Below are 20,867 nucleotides of genomic sequence, written 5' to 3'. Positions count from 1 at the left end.
TCCAGAGGGTGCAACCCAGGAGAAAAAGCCAGCCGGGGGCAGGAAGCATCTCTTTCCTTTTCCCATTCCTCCTTCTAATATTCAGACCATTGGGGTGTAGCTGGTGTGATCTCTATGCTCACACCTTGGATCCTCCAACAGGCCTTTGTATTAAACACTCGAGCCCGTTGGTTTGGGGTTTGCTGAAATAACACACTGCTCCTTGTGCCATAAACTCTGCATGCGGTGGGTTAGTCAGTTACTGCATTTTCTTTGTATAGCTTCAAACTGGTCCAGCAACATTTTCAGTTGGGTTTCTTAGGTCTGACCCTGGCTTGGGGATGTGCTAGAACCGCTCCTTCTCTACGGAAAGATTAGCGGTAGGGGCTGTGCTTGGGAAATGTAGGCTGCAATGTTCTTCACAGTTGTCTTAATATAAAGGGAAGGGTAAACCCCTTTAAAATCCCCTTCTGGCCAGAGGAAAAATCCTCTCACCTAATAAAGGGTTAAGAAGCTAAAGGTAACCTCGCTGGCACCTGACCAAAATGACCAATGAGGAGACAAGATACTTTCAAAAGCTGGGAGGAGGGAGAGAAACAAAGGGTCTGGGGCTGCTGCTTTTGCCGGGGATAGACCAGGAATGGAGTCTTAGAACTTTTAGTAAGTAATCTAGCTAGATATGTGTTAGATTATGATTTCTTTAAATGGCTGAGAAAAGAATTGTGCTGAATTGAATGACTATTTCTGTCTGTGTGTCTTTTTTGTAACTTAAGGTTTTGCCTAGAGGGATTCTCTATGTTTTGAATCTAATTACCCTGTAAGGTATCTATGATCCTGATTTTACAGAGGTGATTCCTTTACTCCTATTTCTATTAAAAGTTTTCTTGTAAGAAAACTGAATGCTTTTTCCTTGTTCTCAGATCCAAGGGTTTGGGTCTGTGGTCACCTATGCAAATTGGTGAGGATTTTTACCAAACCTTTCCCAGAAAGTGGGGTGCAAGGGTTGGGAGGATTTTGGGGGGAAAGACATGTCCAAACTACATTTCCCAGTAAACCCAGTTCGAGTTTGCTGGTGGCAGTGGATATTCCAAGGACAAAGGATAAAATTAATTTGTACCTTGGGGAAGTTTTAACCTCAGCTGGTAAAAGTAAGCTTAGGATGTTTTCATGCAGGTCCCCACATCTGTACCCTAGAGTTCAGAGTGGGGGAGGAACCTTGACAACGGTGTAAAGAAAATCCAGCTCCTACCTCTACCCAGGTTTGAAGCGAATATTTGCTAATGTGAAATCCACTCATTGACCTCATGCATTTTATTAAACTTGGACTAAAGAGGAAAGAGCTTCATTGGGCTTGAACACAGAAGACAGATTAGCTGACCAGCACTCCTGAAATCTGCATTTACTCTTCCACATCCCTAAAATGAGGCTGCTAGGACCTTTACTCACGCCAGCAGGGCTCCACCTAGCTAGCGTTGGAGGGGCTTCTGTTCAGCCAGAGCACAGCAGGGTTTGTAACACACCTCCAGTTACACAGGCAAATTAGCCTCTCAGTTAGGGAGTTTCTGACTTTGGTATGAGACAACAGTGTGCCCTTGTTTCCAAGATGGCCAATGGCATTTTGGGCTGTGTAAATAGGGACATTGCCAGCAGATCGACAGACATGATTGTTCCCCTCTATTTGACATTGGTGAGGCCTCATCTGGACTACTATGTCCAGTTTTGGGCCCCACACTACAAAAAGGATGTGAAAAAATTGGAAAGTGTCCAGCAGAGGGCAACGATAATGATTAGGGGGACTGTACCATGACTTATGAGGAGCTTTCAACTACCTGAAAGGGGGTTCCAAAAAGGATGGATCTAGACTGTTCTCAGTGGTAACAGATGACAAAACAAGGATCAATGGTCTCAAGCTGCAGTGGGCGAGGTTTAGGTTGGATATTAGGAAAAACTTTTTCCACTCGGAGGGTGGTGAAGCACTGGAATGGGTTACCTCGGGAGGTGGTGGAATCTCCTTCCTTTGAAGTTTTTAAGGTCAGGCTTGACAAAGCCCTGGCTGGGATGCTTTAGTTGGGGATTGGTCCTGCTTTGAGCAGGGGGTTGGACTAACTGGCCTTCTGAGGTCCCTTCCAACCCTGATATTCTATGAAGAGCTTGGTATCCTCAGTCGATTGGAGAACAAGGCAGGCCCTTTCCAATGAGATGACCACTTTGTTACTAGTCTCCATCTCTGGGAGCAACACAGCCATTCCTGCTCATGATGCTGTTGCAGTGCTGAACCCGAGAGACCTTTCTATCCTAACTCAGGCTTGAGCTACTAAGGAACAGTGATGGAGCTGCCTAGATGACATTACCTGCTTGTGACTTCAAGCACAGACAGAAGCTCTCAGGAAAATGCATTACAAGCCCAGCACTGGTCTGATTATGGATCTCCCACAACCCTGAGCCATGTGCCTGTACGGTTATTGACCTGGCTAGGTTTACACTAGGAAGTAGGAAAGGTGAGGCAGGTGCTTGGCTAACAGCAGGGAGGAAGGACGCAGGCTGGCTGATGTCCATGCTTCAGCAAGACTGGCTGCTGCTCTCTCTTGCAGCTAGTCTCCCTGTGTGTGCGCGCAGGGGTGCGTTTTGACAACTCCAGGCAACTGGGATTTAACAATTCACCATCCCTTTTCCTGGACACTTCCAACCTGTTGAGCTTCTTACACTGGATTAGAGGCAAAGCCTGGCAGTCTCCCACCACTGTATGTGACCCTTTTAACTTCGCTCATTACCAATAGTAGGTTCTCAGCTCTCCACACACCCCATTTCCTCTCAAGGCCATAGTGCCGTAACACACTGGGCTCTTCCCTCTGTTACTTGGTCTCACAGTCTGTATTGTTGCCTCACTACACACTGGAAGCCAGATGAGTGCTCTCAATGGGCTGTTGCCTCCTTCTACATGAGAAAAGTCTCAATGGAAGAGAGTCAAATGGAGGCACCTGAAGAGATGCCTTCACCCAGGAGACAAGCTCAGCCATTCTGGAGTCCTGCCAGAGAAAAAGTAGGTGCAAGGGTGTGTGTGTGTGAGAGAAGAAGAGGGGGATGGGGTCATCTGTACAGTAAATGTTTGTAGAGAGCACGAGTCAGGGAGGGAATCACATTAAGCAGACAGGAATTTGAATGCAGTTGCAGTTTATTGGGACATTAAACCCTAGTTTTACACATTACACAGCTAGGAAAAAGATCAAGCTCAGGAGCACTTCCTATGTACGGAGGAAGACAGCTGTATGTGTGTCCTGAGAGAAGCAGACTAGCCCTGCAAGGGATGCAGTCCTGCATGACTAGTGATGCCACCCTGTAACTGGTGATACATGGTTATGGGGAAGTGTGCGTGGGAAAGGACATTCATGTTCTGTTCCTTCTGCAGAAGGAAGAGTTGACCTCAGCCCACCATCTGCCAAAGCAGGACTACGGCCTCAGCGAGGAGACCCCACACTAGCTATGCAGGCAATTCAGCTGGATTCCTTCCAGCAGCAGGGGGAACCCTTCAGGCCTCCACCTTCTTTCCTTCCTCCACCAGCTGAACAGGACACGGTGGGGAGTCTCCAGCAGGAGTGAAGGGTCCCACGATCCAGTCCAGGGGAATGTTCTGCGTCACGTATTCCAGCAGCTCATCCAGGGACTCCTGGGTCTTGGTCACCATCTCCCGACTCCGGGCCAGGACACTGCTGGACAGATCCTGGAAACAGCCGGCACTGGAGAAGGAGGCCTGGAGCTCTTGTATACTGCTTGAGACCTGCTGGGCCTTGTCCTGGATAGTGCTGGGAAGGCCCTGGATGCTGCCCACGAGAGCAAGGCAGGTGGTTTTCAGTTGCTGGGTGAGGCTCTGGGATGTGGCTAGAGCCTGTGCTTCAACCTGCTGGAAGGAAAAAGAGAGACTGGAGTATCTGCAAGTCTCCCCTGCAGATGGGGGAAGTTCACTGGAGCAAGGCTGTGAGGGCGAGAAGGAGGAGAATACCTTTGCGGAGTCAGGATCCTCCTGCCCTTCCAACTTCCCCCTGTAGTACTGGAGCCACATCTGGTACAGACTGTCCTGGCCATTGTGAAGCTTCTGATCTACGGCCTGCTTGGCATGGCTGATCTGCAGGAGGAGAGGGCAGTTAGCTGGGAAGAGCAGGAGGCGGCTGGCCAGGGAAGCTCTCCCACAGCTAGGTGTGGGCAGCAGGCAGGCAGCACTACTGCAGAGACACAGCTGGGTCCTTGGAACCAACAGTGCCAATTACACTGAGCATGGGAGGCTGCAGAGACAGAGTCAAGGTTCCTCCCCCACTCTGAACTCTAGGGTACAGATATGGGGACCTGCATGAAAACCTCCTAAGCTTACTTTCACCAGCTTAGGTTAAAACTTCCCCAAGGTACAAATTAATTTTACCCTTTGCCCTTGGAATTTCTACTGCCACCACCAAACTCTAACTGGGTTTACTGGGAAACGTAGTTTGGACATGTCTTTCCTCCCAGAAACCCTCCCAACCTTTGCACCCCACTTCCTGGGGAAGGTTTGGTAAAAATCCTCACCAATTTGCATAGGTGACCACAGACCCAAACCCTTGGATCTTAGCACAATGAAAAAGCATTCAGTTTTCTTACAAGACGACTTTTAATAGAAGTAAAGGAATCACCTCTGTAAAATCAGGATGGTAGATACCTTACAGGGTAATTAGATTCAAAACAGAGAATCCCTCTAGGCAAAACCTTAAGTTACAAAAAAGACACACAGACTGGGATAGTCATTCTAGTCAGCACAAATCTTTTCTTAGCCATTTAAAGAAATCATAATCTAACACATACCTAGCTAGACTACTTACTAAAGGTTCTAAGACTCCATTCCTGTTCTGTTCCCAGCAAAACCAGCATACAGACAGACAAAGACCCTTTCTGTCTCTCCCTCCTCCCAGCTTTTGAAAGTATCTTGTCTCCTCATTCATCATTTAGGTCAGGTTCCAGCAAGGTTACCTTTAGCTTCTTAACCCTTTACAGGTGAGAGGACTTTTCCTCTGACCGGGAGGGATTTTGAAGTGGTTTACCCTTCCCTTTATATTTATGACAGGCCGTGACCCACAGCAGCTACAGGGTAGGGGAGAGGGGTCGTGTTCCTACCAGGTCAATGATTTGCTGGAGCTGGGAGAGGGCCTCCAGGGTGCGCTGCCTGGCTTGTCTCATCTTGCCCAGGGCGTGCTGGTAGGCTCGCTGGCGCAGCGTGCTCGACAGGGAACCCAGACGCACGTAGTAACTCCGCTGCTCTGCGGGAGCCTCTCCAGGCCCCTCAAGGGGAGTTGTGGCAAGCTCAGCTGGAAGGGGGAAGGGGTCAGTTGGCAGCAGTGGTGCAAGTAAGGCAGTAAGGTCAGGTACGCCGCACCATTAAGACATTTGTTGCTGGGATGACGTACTGGAATGACGTTCGGTAGCCGCTGAAAACTGCAGGGCTCTCAGGAACCGCAGCAGCGAAAGGAGCAGAACGCTGGCACCTCCTCCAGTGTGTCTCTACCGCCCCCAGCTGGACCCCACCAGCCCTTCCATGTTGTTGCATCTCCTGTCTGGGGTCTGTAGAGCCCCCCGCACAAGGCAGGGTGGGGTCGTTTGTGGGGGGGCACATCACTCCCCCCACTTTTGGGTCCCTCCCATGAGTTGCCGTACTGGTAAGAATTAAAATCTACTTGTACCACTGGTTGGCAGGGCCAGGATACAAGGCAGGGATGCGTTCAGCCCTCCCAAAGCTTGTGACCGATGCAATCTTTCCCAGGGCACCTTTGGATGCCCTGCAGCACCGACCAGTAAGGCAGTGGGTAGCAGCACAGGGAGCGTCAGAGCCAGACAGGGCTAGCTGAGGACCCAGCATGAAGGAACAAAGGGAGGGCTAGTAGCCAAGCTAGTTTGCAATGCAGCCCAAAGGAGATGTGGCTCTTTTGGCAGCTCAGCTGTGAGCACTGAGTCCAAGCCATGCCCGAAGACACCAGGGTCACATTGGTTTGTATTCAGCAGAGGGGATCTTACCAAGCTCCTCCTCTGTCATGGGGAGGTAGTAGTCCATCAGCTGCTCAGATTTCCCCAATGCTGCGTCTATGACACTCGCAGCCATCTGCCCCATGCTGGAGCCCATCACTGTGCTCATGCTGCTGGTCACGGTGGATTTGGTCACCTCCAAGCTCTCCTGGACAGCCCCTTGGGCCACGCTCACCCAGCTCGTTACTGCATCCTTGGCCTCAGTGACCGTGCTGCAGACTGCATCCTTGGCACCCACCAGGTCTTGGGCATCCAAAGCCACCTAGAGGAAAAGGGGTCAGAGGAGAGGTCACTGAACACCTAGCGGAAGTGAAGGGCCCACAGCCTCATCCTGTTCCAGGACCAGCCGTGACACTCGTGAGTTTACCTTCTCAATCGGCTGCTGCAGGATGGGCAGCTGCTCCTCCAGTCTGTCCAGACCCCGACAGGCATATTCATTGGCTGCTGCAACTGAAACATAACCACAGAACTCGTTCCCTAAATTCCTTCACGTCCACAGATCTCGTGGGGCTGCCCATCTGTGTACATTGGAGGACTGGTGTTCCTAAGCAAGTGTCCCCAGGTTACTGATGGGAAAGCCAAGGAAGAGGGGTTGGGCAAGTTGCCCAAGGCTATGGAGCCAGTCTGTTTCAGAGCCAGGTTTAGCACTCAGGAGATCCGGCTGCCAGTCATCTGTTCATCCACCCCCAGCTTCTCCTAGAGGGTTTCAGGGGTCTCCAGTGCCTGCAATGGGCTCAAATCCTTTTAGCATTGGAGCTGCTTCCTGTACCCTCTAGCAGGTATTGCTCCATGGCATTAGGTGCCATACACAGTGCATGTGGCTGTGTGGTACTGGGCCAGCCATGCACACCAGGGATTGTGCCTGGGCACTGCCTGCCTCTAGGCTGGCCCAGCTCACCGCTGGTACCTGAGCAAGAGTCCCCAACAGCAGCTGCTGCAGCCGTCAGAGCTGCTCCGCACAAGGCCAATGCCTTGGCCAGATCACGTCTAGGAGCTAGCTGAGTTGAGAGGAGCAGGAGAAGGGAGTCTGTGGATTCTGTTTGCGGCCAGTTGGAGGCCGAGTTCAGTAGTGGGCCTAGAGCCACTGTAGGCTGAGCCTGCCCCCAGACCCACCTCCCCCGCCACACACACAGGAGTGTTCCTGCCTCCCTTCCCTTACTCACGCTGTGGCTCCAGCTGGGCCAGGATGGGCTGTGCCCTGTTGATAGCAGCAGAGGTGATGGCCCTCTCCCCAGTCTCTACCACCTCACAGACCCCTTTGATGCCTGGGTGGGTCTCTTTGGTGGCAGCGTAGCTGGCAGAGGCCATCTCACAGGCAGAGCTGACCAAGGGCAGGCCAGCCACCCTGTCCCCTGCAGTCTGGGGGAGGGAAAGAATCGTCAGCCGGGGAAGAGCTCCTGGCTTCTTAAGATGCCCCTCCTGTCTCTTTCCCTTTGCAACTGCCGATTCTGTAGGAGACTGCCTAGCTCTGAGGACAGTCTCCTGTCCCTGTCAGCAGGGGTTCAGTGGCCTGCCTGTGACATTAGTTACACACCCAGAAGCCTGGTCCCATTGCTGAATATTGGCAGCTGTTCCAATCTCAGGAATGCCATTTGCACCTTGGCACTCCCACCAACAAAACAGAACTGTGTCACAGTCTCGTTCTGTCAGTGAGAGCAGGATGGAGAGACCTTTTGTCTTTCCCAGTGCAGTCTCTCCCGATCAGAAACCATGTCTCAGTCCGGGACACGGTACAATGCCCCACTCTTTTTTGAGGGCCCTTGGGCATTAGTCAGCGGGATTTGCCAGTGTTACAGTGCAGCCAGCAGTCAAAGGATCCCCAGTGCTCCTCCTGGCTTCAGGGGGCACTTGTGGGCAGCGACTACGGCACTCCGAGAACTAGAACTTGGAGCATTAGCTAGTGTTGTGGTTACGAGTCCCTGTCTCCAGCAGTGGAGACATTCAAGCTAGAACAGCCCTTCCAGCCGCCAAGCACACCTGCCTCCCCAGGAGGGACCCACCTGTTGCTCCTCTGCCTGTGTCTCCACCTGTGGTTCATTTTCCTTAGCAGACATGGTGGAGTGAGATGTCCCTGTAAGACCCAAAAAGGAATATTGAGTGGCTACAGCAGGAAATAAAATCAGTATTGTGTAGGAACATCAGGAGAGCTGCTCCCGGTCCGTTTTCTCTAAGAGCCAGACCAGGTTGTCCCCCTGTAGGAAGTCTCTCTACAGAGAGAACAGGCCAGGGCCTTAGACCTTTCATGTAAGGCAGGCCCAGAAACAGAAACAGCCAGTTCGTCTGGGTGTTGTCTTCTAGCCCCTCTAGTGGCACCAGGACCAGTTAGAGAGAGATTAACGCATCCACTCTACAGTCTTAGCTAAGAGCCATATGGCTTTTAGCTCATGCAGTGGAGCTAAATGCATGAGCCTCCAAAGGGCCTGGGTTTGATCCTGCTGATGACCAGGGTCTGTTGGTGTTACACATAGATAGATCGATATTATAGTCAGAAGAGACCATTATTGTCATCTAATCTGACCTCCTGCACAACGCAGGCCACAGAATCTCACCCACCCACTCCTGCAAAAACCCTCTCACTTATGTCTGAGCTACTGAAGTCCTCAAATCGTGGTTTAAAGACTTCAAGGAGCAGAGAATGCTCCAGCAAGTGAACCGTGCCCCATGCTATAGAGAGAGGGGTAAAACCTGCAGGACATTTTCCAATCTGCCCAAGAGGAAAATTCCTTCCTGACCCCAAATATGGCAATCAGCTAAACCCTGAGCATATGGGCAAGATTCACCAGCCAGATAACCAGGAAAGAATTCTCTGTAGCAACTCAGATCCCACCCGATATAACACCCCATTTACACACTCCCAAAGCTTCTACTCTGACTTCAAGACCCAACAATACCTCCCAAGGGGAGCACCAGGACACCTGCACAGCTCATCAGAGGCATCTTCCTAGCTTAGTCTTTTCCCAGATTATACTCTGGGACAAATGGAATTAGCCCCAGTACAATCACTGACAGAAGTTATCCTGCTGAAGGTAGTAGCCATTGACTACACACACAGAACACTGAATTGAGAAGGTACCACTGGGGAGCCTTCAGGGACCTCCTGAGTGAGTAGTGTAGGAGTCTCCCTGGATACTGAATTACATAGGAGATGATCATAATGGTGCTTTCTGACCTTAATATCTATGAGTCTACATAGGAGATGCCCACTATGGCAGGCTGGTTATTTTAAAGCCGATTTAGCTGGTAAAAATACAAATATTTTCTATTGTCAGTTAAAGACTGGTCTGGTAAAGAAACAGATTCCAGTTCAGGTAAATTGACACCATCACTCCTAGAGGCAAGAGTGAGACCACTAACTAGAAAGCTAGGGCCAGGAAGCATTTCCCTTTCGGGAAGGCACCAGGCCTGTTTTCTTTTAGTGTTTCCTGCATTATCTGTTTCAGATACATATTGATTACCCAGCACTCCAGTCTCAGCTGAATCAGCCACCTCAGTCAAGTGTTTCCACCTGCAGATCATTAGGACAAACCAGAATTCAGACCACAGGCAGCAGTCCCAATCCCCATCCCAGAATGGGGGCAGCATAGCTTAGCTCAGCTCAGGTAGAGAGGGGAGTGGAGAGTTTTCCCATAGTCCAAGCTCTAATTTAGTTCTCCTTGTTAAATAGTCTATTCTTCTCTAGGGAAGCCTCCATCTCCTAGAACATACCATTAATCCAGGCCTCCCAGTCTGGAAGGCAGACAGTTACCTTCCCTGGACTGTTTGCTCAGAAGACTCAGCTAGAAATGCTTTACACAAGTACAGCTAGAAAGTACTAAAAGTAGCTAAGAGCTTCTGATCATTCAATCCTAGCTATTACTGGCCACCAGGAAAGACATTGGGTCACAATCTGTGTAAGAAAGAGCCCCCCTCTAAACACCCAGAGACATAGTACAGAGCTTAACCACACATCTTACCAAACTTCTACACTCCTAATCTTTCACCAATACTCAGACCTTCCCCAGGTCTCAGCCATTATATTCCTGTGATGATGTCATCATGGGGCTGGACACACTAAACAGACAGCTCAGGAGACCAATCACACAGCTGCATTCCCAACTTTACCCCGTGAGGGCTGTGAGCCTCTGAAAAGTTACAGGGTTTCGGAGTTGCCAGTTTTGGCTCCCGTTGGTCTCTCTGAAGAGCGCTTTTACGCTCCATTTCCCTGGTAACATTTTCAGTGTAGAAGGTTTTTTCTCACTAAAACAATCTAAGAGAGGAGAGTGCTGATTGCTCAAAGAGAGTTAGGTTGCCCCACACTGGGCAATAAGGGGTTAAAGACTGAGTGCAGTTAGCAGTTCCAATATAAGGGTCAGTTCAATACATGGAACCCCAGGCTCAGGGGAGCATTTGGGAAATGATGGTGTTGCCGGCACCCAGTGCCGAGAGGCTGAACAACAGCTTGAGTTGGTTCGTGACCCGGTGTGCTACACCCAATAATCACAACGGGGTGGAGAAGCAGAAAAGTTTATTTGCAGCTGCAAAAAGGTACAGGGAGAATACAATCTCAAATCCTGCACACAGAGGAGGAAGTTACACAGGCTTTTATACATCCTTTTTCCCAGCATACTTATCCAATAGCAAGCTGCCCCAAGTATCCATATAGCCAGCCAATCCAGTTCCCAGCTAGTTCCCTGAGTCTGTGTATCATTTGTTAAACTATACATAAAGCTGCTTTATTCAGCATTGTTCTTCCATATCTCCCCTGTTTGGCCTTGCTTAGTTTCAGGCAGTCTGACTCTGCAACATACTGTTGCAGATTCTCAGCATAACTGCTGTGTGTGCCTCCAGGCGGGGGGGCCAAGGACACTTGGGCCTAGTACGCAGAGCTGCTGCGAGTGCCTCCAGGCAGGAGGGGGGACCAAGGACACCTGGGCCTAGTGCGAGGGGGCTTCATCGACACTCGTGGTCTTCCATCCCCTCGAGTTACCTAGTGGCCATGCCCCAGTGTCCCCAACAATGGGGATGACACAGCCATAGGGAAGGACTAAGGGGGGAGACAAGCTCAGGGAAAAGTTTGGGCAGGGGGGAGTCAGTCATAGCCACGATGCTCGGCTCTACCCTCTCCCCATTGTCATTCCTGGCCTAGTTACTCCAGTGCCAGGGCCCTTCCCAGCTGGAGTGACAGCAGATCACAGCATGTATAACTTCTTCCCATAACCTCCCCATCGCCCTTCACACAGGGAGTAAAATCAAAGCAGGGAATGACAGTGGCCTGGGGCTGAGGCAGGTGCTCACCTCACTCCTTTAAAGCAAGCCTAGATGTTCACACTCATGTGTCTGTCCCACAGGGGGATGTGAGTGGGCCTCCATCCAGACACACGACCTTCAGCGGTTGCAAAGGCTAGAGTGGGGCAGTGTTAGGCCCTGATTCTACAATGAGCCCTGCACAAACCAGCCCCTGCATTTACTCAGACCTCCAGTAACTTCAACAGGCAGTTGGGAAGAGTAGCTGAGTTCCAGAGAGCTCTGCACAGGTGCAAGTAACACCAGCACAGAGAGACCATTGCATGCTCAGGGCTTAGAAACCACCTTCCCACCCATAGCCCTCCCACACAGGCAGCCAGCAGAAAAAGCAAGCCCAACCATGTTCAGAACACACTACAAGTCTTTCTACCTGGTAGCTACAATCCCTAATTATGCAGGCAGTAGTGCCCTGGAAAGATAGCCAGTTGGGGGCAAGAAGCATCTCTTTCCTTTTCCAATTTCTCCTTTTAATATTCAGACCATTGGAGTGTAGCAAGTGTGATCTCTATGCTCACACCTTGGATCCTCCAACAGGCCTTTGGATTAAAGACTTGAGCCCATGGGTGAATCATGCTGGGGTTTGCTGAAATAACTCACTGCTCCTTGTGCCATAAATACTGTATCTGGTGGGTTAGTCAGTTACTGCATTTGCTTTGTATAACTTAAGATTGGTCCAGCAACTTTTTTGATGTGGTATCTTACGGCTGACCCTGGCTTGAGGATGTGTTAGAACCACCCCTTCCCTATGGAAAAATTAGCTGTAAGGGCTGTGCTGGGGAAATGTAGGCTGCAATGCTCTTCATGGTGTAAAGAAAATCCAGCTTCTTTCCAAGTTTGAAGCAAATATCTGCTGATGTGAAATCCACTCATTGACCTCACACATTTTATTAGACTTGGACTAAAGAGGAAAGAGCTTCACTGGGCTTGAACACAGAAGTCAGATTAGCTGACCAGTACTCCTGCAGTCTGTACTTACTCTTCCATATCCCTAAAAGGAGGAGGCTAAGACCTTTACTCACTCCAGCAGGGCTCCACCTAGCTATTGCTTTTACTCACTCTTCCCCGTGAGTTTGCTGGAGGGGCCATTTTTAATCCATAACAGAGCAGGGATTAAAAGACACCTCCAGTTCCACAGGCAGACTAGCTTCAGTAATTGCTCCCTGTCAGTTAGGGAGTTTCTGACTTTTCTGCAGAAAAGGACCTAGGGGTTACAGTGGACAAGAAGCTGGATAGGAGTCAACAGGGTGCCCTTGTTGCCAAGGCGGCCAATGGCATTTTGGGCTGTATAAGTAGGGGCACTGCCAGCAGATCGAGGGATGTGATCGTCCCCCTCTATTTGACATTGGTGAGGCCTCATCTGGAGTAGTGTCTCCAGTTTTGGTCCCCACATTACAAGGAGGTGGTGAAAAAATTGGAAAGCGTCCAGCACAGGGCAACAAAAGTGATTAGGGGACGGGAACACATGACTTATGAGGAGGGGCTGGGGGAACTGGAATTGTTTAGTCTGCGGAAGAGAAGAATGAGGGGGGATTTGATAGCAGCTTTCAACTACCTGAAAGGGGATTCCAAAAAGGATGGATCTAGACTGTTCTCAGTGGTAGCAGATGACAAAACAAGGATCAATGGTCTCAAGCTGCAGTGGGTGAGGTTTAGGTTGGATATTAGAAAAAACTTTTTCCACGAGGGGGGTAGTGAAGCACTGGAATGGGTTACCTCGGGAGTTGGTGGAATCTCCTTCCTTTGAAGTTTTTAAGGTCAGGCTTGACAAAGCCCTGGCTGGGATGCTTTAGTTGGGGATTGGTCCTGCTTTGAGCAGGGGGTTGGACTAACTGGCCTTCTGAGGTCCCTTCCAACCCTGATATTCTATGAAGAGCTTGGTATCCTCAGTCGATTGGAGAACAAGGCAGGCCCTTTCCAATGAGATGACCACTTTGTTACTAGTCTCCATCTCTGGGAGCAACACAGCCATTCCTGCTCATGATGCTGTTGCAGTGCTGAACCCGAGAGACCTTTCTATCCTAACTCAGGCTTGAGCTACTAAGGAACAGTGATGGAGCTGCCTAGATGACACTACCTACTTGTGACTTCAAGCACAGACAGAAGCTCTCAGGAAAATGCATTACAAGCCCAGCACTGGTCTGATTATGGATCTCCCACAACCCTGAGCCATGTGCCTGTACGGTTATTGACCAGGCTAGGTTTACACTAGGAAGTAGGAAAGGTTAGGCAGGTGCTTGGCTAACAGCAGGGAGGAAGGACGCAGGCTGGCTGATGTCCATGCTTCAGCAAGACTGGCTGCTGCTCTCTCTTGCAGCTAGTCTCCCTGTGTGTGCGCGCAGGGGTGCGTTTTGACAACTCCAGGCAACTGGGATTTAACAATTCACCATTCCTTTTCCTGAACACTTCCAACCTGTTGAGCTTCTTACACTGGATTAGAGGCAAAGCCTGGCAGTCTCCCACCACTGTATGTGACCCTTTTAACTTCGCTCATTACCAATAGTAGGTTCTCAGCTCTCCACACACCCCATTTCCTCTCAAGGCCATAGTGCCGTAACACACTGGGCTCTTCCCTCTGTTACTTGGTCTCACAGTCTGTATTGTTGCCTCACTACACACTGGAAGCCAGATGAGTTTCTCTCAATGGGCTGTTGCCTCCTTCTACATGAGAAAAGTCTCAATGGAAGAGAGTCAAATGGAGGCACCTGAAGAGATGCCTTCACCCAGGAAACAAGCTCAGCCATTCTGGAGCCCTGCCAGAGAAAAAGTAGGTGCAAGGGTGTGTGTGTGTGAGAGAAGAAGAGGGGGATGGGGTCATCTGTACAGTAAATGTTTGTACAGACCACGAGTCGGGGAGGGAATCACATTAAGCAGACAGGAATTTGAATGCAGTTGCAGTTTATTGTGACATTAAACCCTAGTTTTACACATTACACAGCTAGGAAAAAGATCAAGCTCAGGAGCACTTCCTATGTACGGAGGAAGACAGCTGTATGTATGTCCTGAGAGAAGCAGACTAGCCCTGCAAGGGATGCAGTCCTGCATGACTAGTGATGCCACCCTGTAACTTGTGATACATGGTTATGGGGAAGTGTGCGTGAGAAAGGACATTCATGTTCTGTTCCTTCTGCAGAAGGAAGAGTTGACCTCAGCCCACCATCTGCCAAAGCAGGACTACGGCCTCAGCGAGGAGACCCCACACTAGCTATGCAGGCAATTCAGCTGGATTCCTTCCAGCAGCAGGGGGAACCCTTCAGGCCTCCACCTTCTTTCCTTCCTCCACCAGCTCATCAGGACACTGTGGGGAGTCTCCCACGGGAGTGAAGGGTCCCACAATCCAGTCCAGGGGAATGTTCTGCATCACGTATTCCAGGAGCTCATCCAGGGACTCCTGGGCCTTGGTCACCATCTCCCGACTCCGGGCAAGGGCACTGCTGGACAGATCCTGGAAACAGCCAGCACTGGAGAAGGACACCTGGAGCTCTTGTATACTGCTCGAGACCTGCTGGGCCTTGTCCTGGATAGTGCTGGGAAGGCCCTGGATGCTGCCCAGGAGAGTAAGGCAGGTGGTTTTCAGTTGCTGGGTGAGGCTCTGGGACATGGCTAGAGCCTGAGCTTCAACCTGCTGGAAGGAGAAAGAGACTGGAGTATCTGCAAGTCTCCCCTGCAGATGGGGGGAGTTCACTGGAGGAAGGCTGTGAGAGCGAGAAGGAGGAGAATACCGTTGCGGAGTCAGGATCCTCCTGCCCTTCCAACTTCCCCCTGCAGTACTGGAGCCACATCTGGTACAGACGGTCCTGGCCATTGTGAAGCTTCTGATCTACGGCCTGCTTGATCTGCAGGAGGAGAGGGCAGTTAGCTGGGAAGAGCAGGAGGCGGCTGGCCAGGGAAGCTCTCCCACAGCTAGGTGTGGGCAGCAGGCAGGCAGCACTACTGCAGCGACACAGCTGGGCCCAGGAACAAACAGTGCCAATGGTACTGAGCATGGGAGGCTGCAGAGACCATGTCAAGGTTCCTCCCTGACTCTGAACTCTAGGGTACAGATATGGGGACCTGCATGAAAACCTCCTAAGCTTACTTTCACCAGCTTAGGTTAAAACTTCCCCAAGGTACAAATTAATTTTACCCTTTGCCCTTGGAATTTCTACTGCCACCACCAAACTAACTGGGTTTACTGGGAAACGTAGTTTGGACACGTCTTTCCTCCCAAAAACCCTCCCAACCTTTGCACCCCACTTCCTGGGGAAGGTTTGGTAAAAATCCTCACCAATTTGCATAGGTGACCTCAGACCCAAACCCTTGGATCTTAGCACAGTGAAAAAGCATTCAGTTTTCTTACAAGACGACTTTTAATAGAAGTAAAGGAATCACCTCTGTAAAATCAGGATGGTAGATACCTTACAGGGTAATTAGATTCAAAACAGAGAATCCTTCTAGGCAAAACCTTAAGTTACAAAAAAGACACACAGACTGGGATAGTCATTTTAGTCAGCACAAATCCTTTCTTAGCCATTTAAAGAAATCATAATCTAACACATACCTAGCTAGACTACTTACTAAAACGTTCTAAGACTCCATTCCTGTTCTGTTCCCAGCAAAAGCAGCATACAGACAGACACAGACCCTTTCTGTCTCTCCCTCCTCCCAGCTTTTGAAATTATCTTGTCTCCCCATTGGTCATTTAGGTCAGGTGCCAGCAAGGTTACCTTTAGCTTCTTAACCTTTTACTGGTGAGAGGACTTTTTCTCTGGCCAGGAGGGATTTTAAAGTGGTTTACCCTTCCCTTTATATTTATGACAGACCATGACCCACAGCAGCTACAGGGCAGGGGAGAGGGGTCTTGTTCCTACCAGGTCAATGATTTGCTGGAGCTGGGAGAGGGCCTCCAGGGTGCACTGCCTGGCTTGTCTCATCTTGCCCAGGGCGTGCTGGTAGGCTCGCTGGCGCAGCGTGCTCGACAGGGAACCCAGACGCACGTAGTAAGTCCGCTGCTCTGCGGGAGCCTCTCCAGGCCCCTCCAGGGGAGTTGTGGCAAGCTCAGCTGGAAGGGGGAAGGGGTCAGTTGGCAGCAGTGGTGCAAGTAAGGCAGTAAGGTCAGGTACGCCGCACCATTAAGACATTTGTTGCTGGGATGACGTACTGAAATGACGTTCGGTATCCACTGAAAACCGCAGGGCTCTCAGGAACCGCAGCAGCGAAAGGAGCAGAATGCTGGCACCTCCTCCGGTGTGTCTGTACCGCCCCCAGCTGGCCCCCCACCAGCCCTTTCACGTAGTTGCATCTCCTGTCTGGAGTCTGTAGAGCCCCCCCACACAAGGCAGGGTGGGGTCACTTGGGGGGAGTCATGTGCTTCCCCCCCCCACTCTTGGGTCCCTCCCATGAGTCGCTGTACTGGTAAGAATTAAAACCTACGTGTACCACTAGTTGGTACGGCCAGGATACAAGGCAGGGATGCGTTCAGCCCTCCCAAAGCTTGTGACCAATGCAATCTTTCCCAGGGCACGTTTCGGTGCCCTGCAGCACTGACCAGTAAGGCAGCAGGTAGCTGCACAGGGAGCAGCATCAGAGGCATCAGACAGGGCGAGCGGAGGGCCCAGCATGAAGCAACTAAGGGAGGGCTAGGAGCCAAGCTAGGTCGCAAGCTAGCCCGAAGGAGAGGTGGCTCTTCTGGCAGCTCAGATGTGAACACTGAACAGCTGTGAATCCAAGCCGTGCCCGAAGACACCAGGGTCACATTGGTTTGTATTCAGCAGAGGGGATCTTACCAAGCTCCTCCTCCGTCATGGGGAGGTAGTAGTCCACCAGCTGCTCAGATTTCCCCAATGCTGTGTCTATGCCACTTGCAGCCATCTGCCCCATGCGGGAGCCCATCACTGTGCTCATGCTGCTGGTCATGGCAGATTTGGTCACCTCCACGCTCTCCTGGACAGCCCCTTGGGCCATGCCTACCATGCTGGTCACTGCATCCTTGGCCTCAGTGACAGGGCTGCAGACTGCATCCTTGACACCCACCATTGTGGCACGCACGAGGTCTTGGGCATCCAAAGCCACCTAGAGGAAAAGGGGTCAGAAGAGAGGTCACTGAACACCTAGCGGAAGTGAAGGGCCCACAGCCTCACCCTGCTCCAGCCGTGACACTCGTGTGGTTACCTTCTCAATCGGCTGCTGCACGATGGGCAGCTGCTCCTCTAGTCTGTCCAGACTCCGACAGGCATATTCATTGGCTGCTGCAACTGAAACAACCACAGAACTTGTTCCCTTAATTCCTTCATGTGCACAGATCTTGTGGGGCTGCTAATCTGTGTACATTGGAGGACTGGTGTTCCGAAGCAAGTGTCCCCAGGTTAGTGATGGGAAAGCCAAGGAAGAGGGGTTGGGCAAGTTGCCCAAGGCTATGGAGCCAGTCTGTTTCAGAGCCAGGTTTAGCACTCAGGAGATCCGGCTGTCAGTCATCTGTTCTGACACCCTCTGGAGAAGCTGGGGGTGGATGGAGTTTCCAGTACCTACAATGGGCTCAGATCCCTTCAGCATTGGAGCTGCTTCCTGTGCCCTCTAGCAGGTATTGCTCCATGGCATTAGGTGCCATACACAGTGCATGTGGCTGTGTGGTACTGGGCCAGCTATGCACACCAGGGATTGTGCCTGGGCACTGCCTGCCTCTAGGCCGGCCCAGCTCAGCACCAGTACCTGAGCAAGAGTCCCCAACAGCAGCTGCTGCAGTCCTCAGAGTCTCTCCACACAAGGCCAATGCCTTGGCCAGATCACGTTTAGGAGTTCAAGGGAGCAGGAGAAAGGAGTCTGTGGATTCCGTTTGTGGCCAGTTGGAGGCCGAGTTCAGTAGTGGGCCTAGAGCCACTGTAGGCTGAGCCTGTCCCCAGACCCACCTCCCCCGCAACACACACAGGAGTGTTCCTGTCTCCCTTCCCTTACTCACACTGTGGCTCCAGCTGGTCCAGGATGGGCCGTGCCCCGGTGATGGCAGCAGAGGTGATGGTCCTCACCCCAGTCTCTGCCACCTCACATATCGCTTTGATAGCTGGGTGGGTCTCTTTGGTGGCAGCGTAGCTGGCAGAGGCCATCTCACAGGCAGAGCTGACCAAGGGCAGGCCAGCCACCCTGTGCCCTGCAGTCTGAGGGAGGGAAAGAGGAGTCAGCTGAGGAAGAGCTCCTGGCTTCTCAAGGTGCCCCTCCTGTCTCTTTCCCTCACAACTACTGATTCTGTAGGAGACTGTCCTCAGAGCTAGGCAGTCTCTGGTCCCTGTCAGGAGGGGTTCAGTGGCCTGCCTGTGACATTAGTTACACACCCAGAAGCCTGGTCCCATGAGAACAGCTGCCTATATCCAGCAAGGTCTCAGGAACGCTGCTTTCGTCCTGGCACACCCACCAACAAAACAGAACTGTGTCACGGTCTCGTTCCATCAGTGAGAGCAGGAATGGAGAGACCTTTTGTCTTTCCAAGTGCAGTCTCTCCTGATCAGGTACCATGTCTCGCTCTAGCACCCGGTACAATGCCCCTACTGGGCATTATAATCAGCGGGATTTGCCAGTGTTCGAGTGGAGACAGCATACAGAGGGTCACCAGTGCCGATGCTCCTCCTGGCATCAGGGGCACTTGTGGGCAGTGACTACGGCACTCTGAGAACTAGAACTTGGAGCTTTAGCTAGTGTTGTGGTTACGAGTCCCTGTCTCCAGCAGTGGAGACATTCAAGCTAGAACAGCCCTTCCAGCTGCCAAGCACACCTGCCTCCCCAGGAGGGACCCACCTGTTGCTCCTCTGCCTGGATCTCCACCTGTGGTTCATTTTCCTTAGCAGACATGGTGGAGTGAGATTTCCCTGCAAGACCCAAAAAGGAATATTGAGTGGCTACAGCAGGAAATAAAATCAATATTGTGTAGGAACACCAAGAGAGCTGCTCCCGGTCTGTTTTCTCTAAGAGCCAGGCCAGGTTGTCCCCCTGCAGTAAGTCTCTCTCTACAGAGACTAGGCCAGGGCCTTAAACCTTTGATCTAAGGCAGGCTCAGATACAGCCAGTCCCTCAAGCCCAGGGATGCACTTGTAATCCACACATCTTGTGGGTGTGTTCTTCTGTCCCATGTCGTGGCACCAGGACCAGTTAGAGAGGCAGAGATTAATTTATCGGCTTTACGGTCTTAGCTAAGAGCCTTATGGTCCAGAGGTCCCAGGTTTGATCCTGCCCATTACCAGGGTCGTTTGGCGTTACACACTCCCAAAGCTTCTCCTCAGACTTCTAGACCCAACAATGCCTCCCAAGGGGAGCACCAGGACACCTGCACAGCTCATCAGAGGCACCCTCCTAGTTTAGTCTTTTCCCAGATAGTACCGGGGCTAATTCCATTCGTCCCAGAGTACAATCACTGACAGAAGTTATCCTGCTGAAGGTAGTAGCCATTGACTACACACACAGAACACTGAATTGAGAAGGTACCACTGGGGAGCCTTCAGGGACCTCTTGAGTGAGTAGTGTAGGAGTCTCCCTGGATACTGAATTATATAGGAGATGATCATAATGGTGCCTTCTGACCTTAATATCTATGAGTCCACATGCCCACTATGGCAGGCAGATGCCCACTATGGCAGGCTGGTTATTTTAAAGCCAATTTAGCTGGTAAAAATACAAATATTTTCTACTGTCCGTTAGAGACTAGTCTGGAAAAGAAACAGATTCTAGTTCAGGTAAGTTGACACCATAACTCCTAGAGGCTAGAGTGAGACCACTAACTAGAAAGCTATGGCTAGGAAGCATTTCCCTTATGGGAAGGCACCAGGCCTGTTTTCCTTTAGTGTTTCCTGCATTATCTGTTTCAGATACATATTGGTTACCCAGCACTCCAGTCTCAGCTGAATCAGCCACCTCAGTCAAGTGTTTCCACCTGCAGATCATTAGGACAAGCCAGAACTCAGACCACAGCCAGCAGTCCCAATCCCCATCCCTGAGTGGGAACAGCATAGCTTTGCTCAGGTAGAGAGGTAAGTGGGAGATTTTCCCCTAGTCCAAGCTCTAATTTAGTTCTCCTTCTTAAATATTCTATTCTCCTCTAGGGAAGCCTCCATCTCCTAGAACATACCATTACTCCAGGCCTCCCAGTCTGGAAGGCAGACAGTTACCTTCCCTGGACTGTTTGCTCAGAAGACTAAACTCAAAATGCTTTACAGAAGTACAACTACAAAGTACTGAAAGTAGTTAAGAGCTTCTGATCATTCAATCCTAGCCACTACTGGCCATCAGGCAAGACACTGGGTAACACTCTGTGTAAGAAAGAGCCCCCATCTAAACACCCAAAGAACCAGAAACATAGTACAGAGGTTAACCACACATCTTACCAAACTTCCACACTACTAATCCTTTGCCAGTAGTGGGACCTGGCCCCCTCAGCCATTATATTCCTGTGATGATGTCATCATGGGGCTGGACACACTTGACAGACAGCTCAGGAGACCAATCACACAGCTGCATTCCCCACTTTACCCAGTGAGGGCTGTGAGCCTCTGAAAAGTTACAGGGTTTCGGAGTTGCCAATTTTGGCTCCCGTTGGTCTCTCTGAAGAG

The 20,867-nt window shown here is 50.9% G+C and overlaps 1 protein-coding gene across 1 annotated transcript; it reads right to left on the bottom strand.

Moving 5' to 3' along the window:
• Positions 1-3,235: 3,235 nt before the first annotated feature.
• LOC311520610 (uncharacterized protein) lies at positions 3,236-20,202 on the bottom strand (the record flags this gene model as incomplete). The annotated part of the gene is made up of 16 exons (XM_084628161.1): positions 3,236-3,877; positions 3,977-4,099; positions 5,116-5,306; positions 6,010-6,280; positions 6,386-6,468; positions 7,182-7,377; positions 8,019-8,089; positions 14,233-14,236; positions 14,558-14,923; positions 15,021-15,134; positions 16,149-16,339; positions 17,064-17,349; positions 17,449-17,531; positions 18,233-18,428; positions 19,063-19,133; positions 20,142-20,202. The coding sequence occupies 16 exons, from the start codon at positions 20,200-20,202 to the stop codon at positions 3,506-3,508; spliced, it is 2,679 nt and encodes an 892-aa protein (XP_084484287.1). The 3' UTR covers positions 3,236-3,505.
• Positions 20,203-20,867: the final 665 nt, after the last annotated feature.

The sequence above is a fragment of the Lepidochelys olivacea genome (assembly GCF_965140295.1).
Source record: "Lepidochelys olivacea isolate rLepOli2 genome assembly, chromosome: 5".
Lineage (NCBI taxonomy): Eukaryota > Metazoa > Chordata > Testudines > Cheloniidae > Lepidochelys > Lepidochelys olivacea.
Note: the sequence above shows the minus strand (reverse complement) of the source record. Positions and strands in the feature narration are given on the sequence as shown.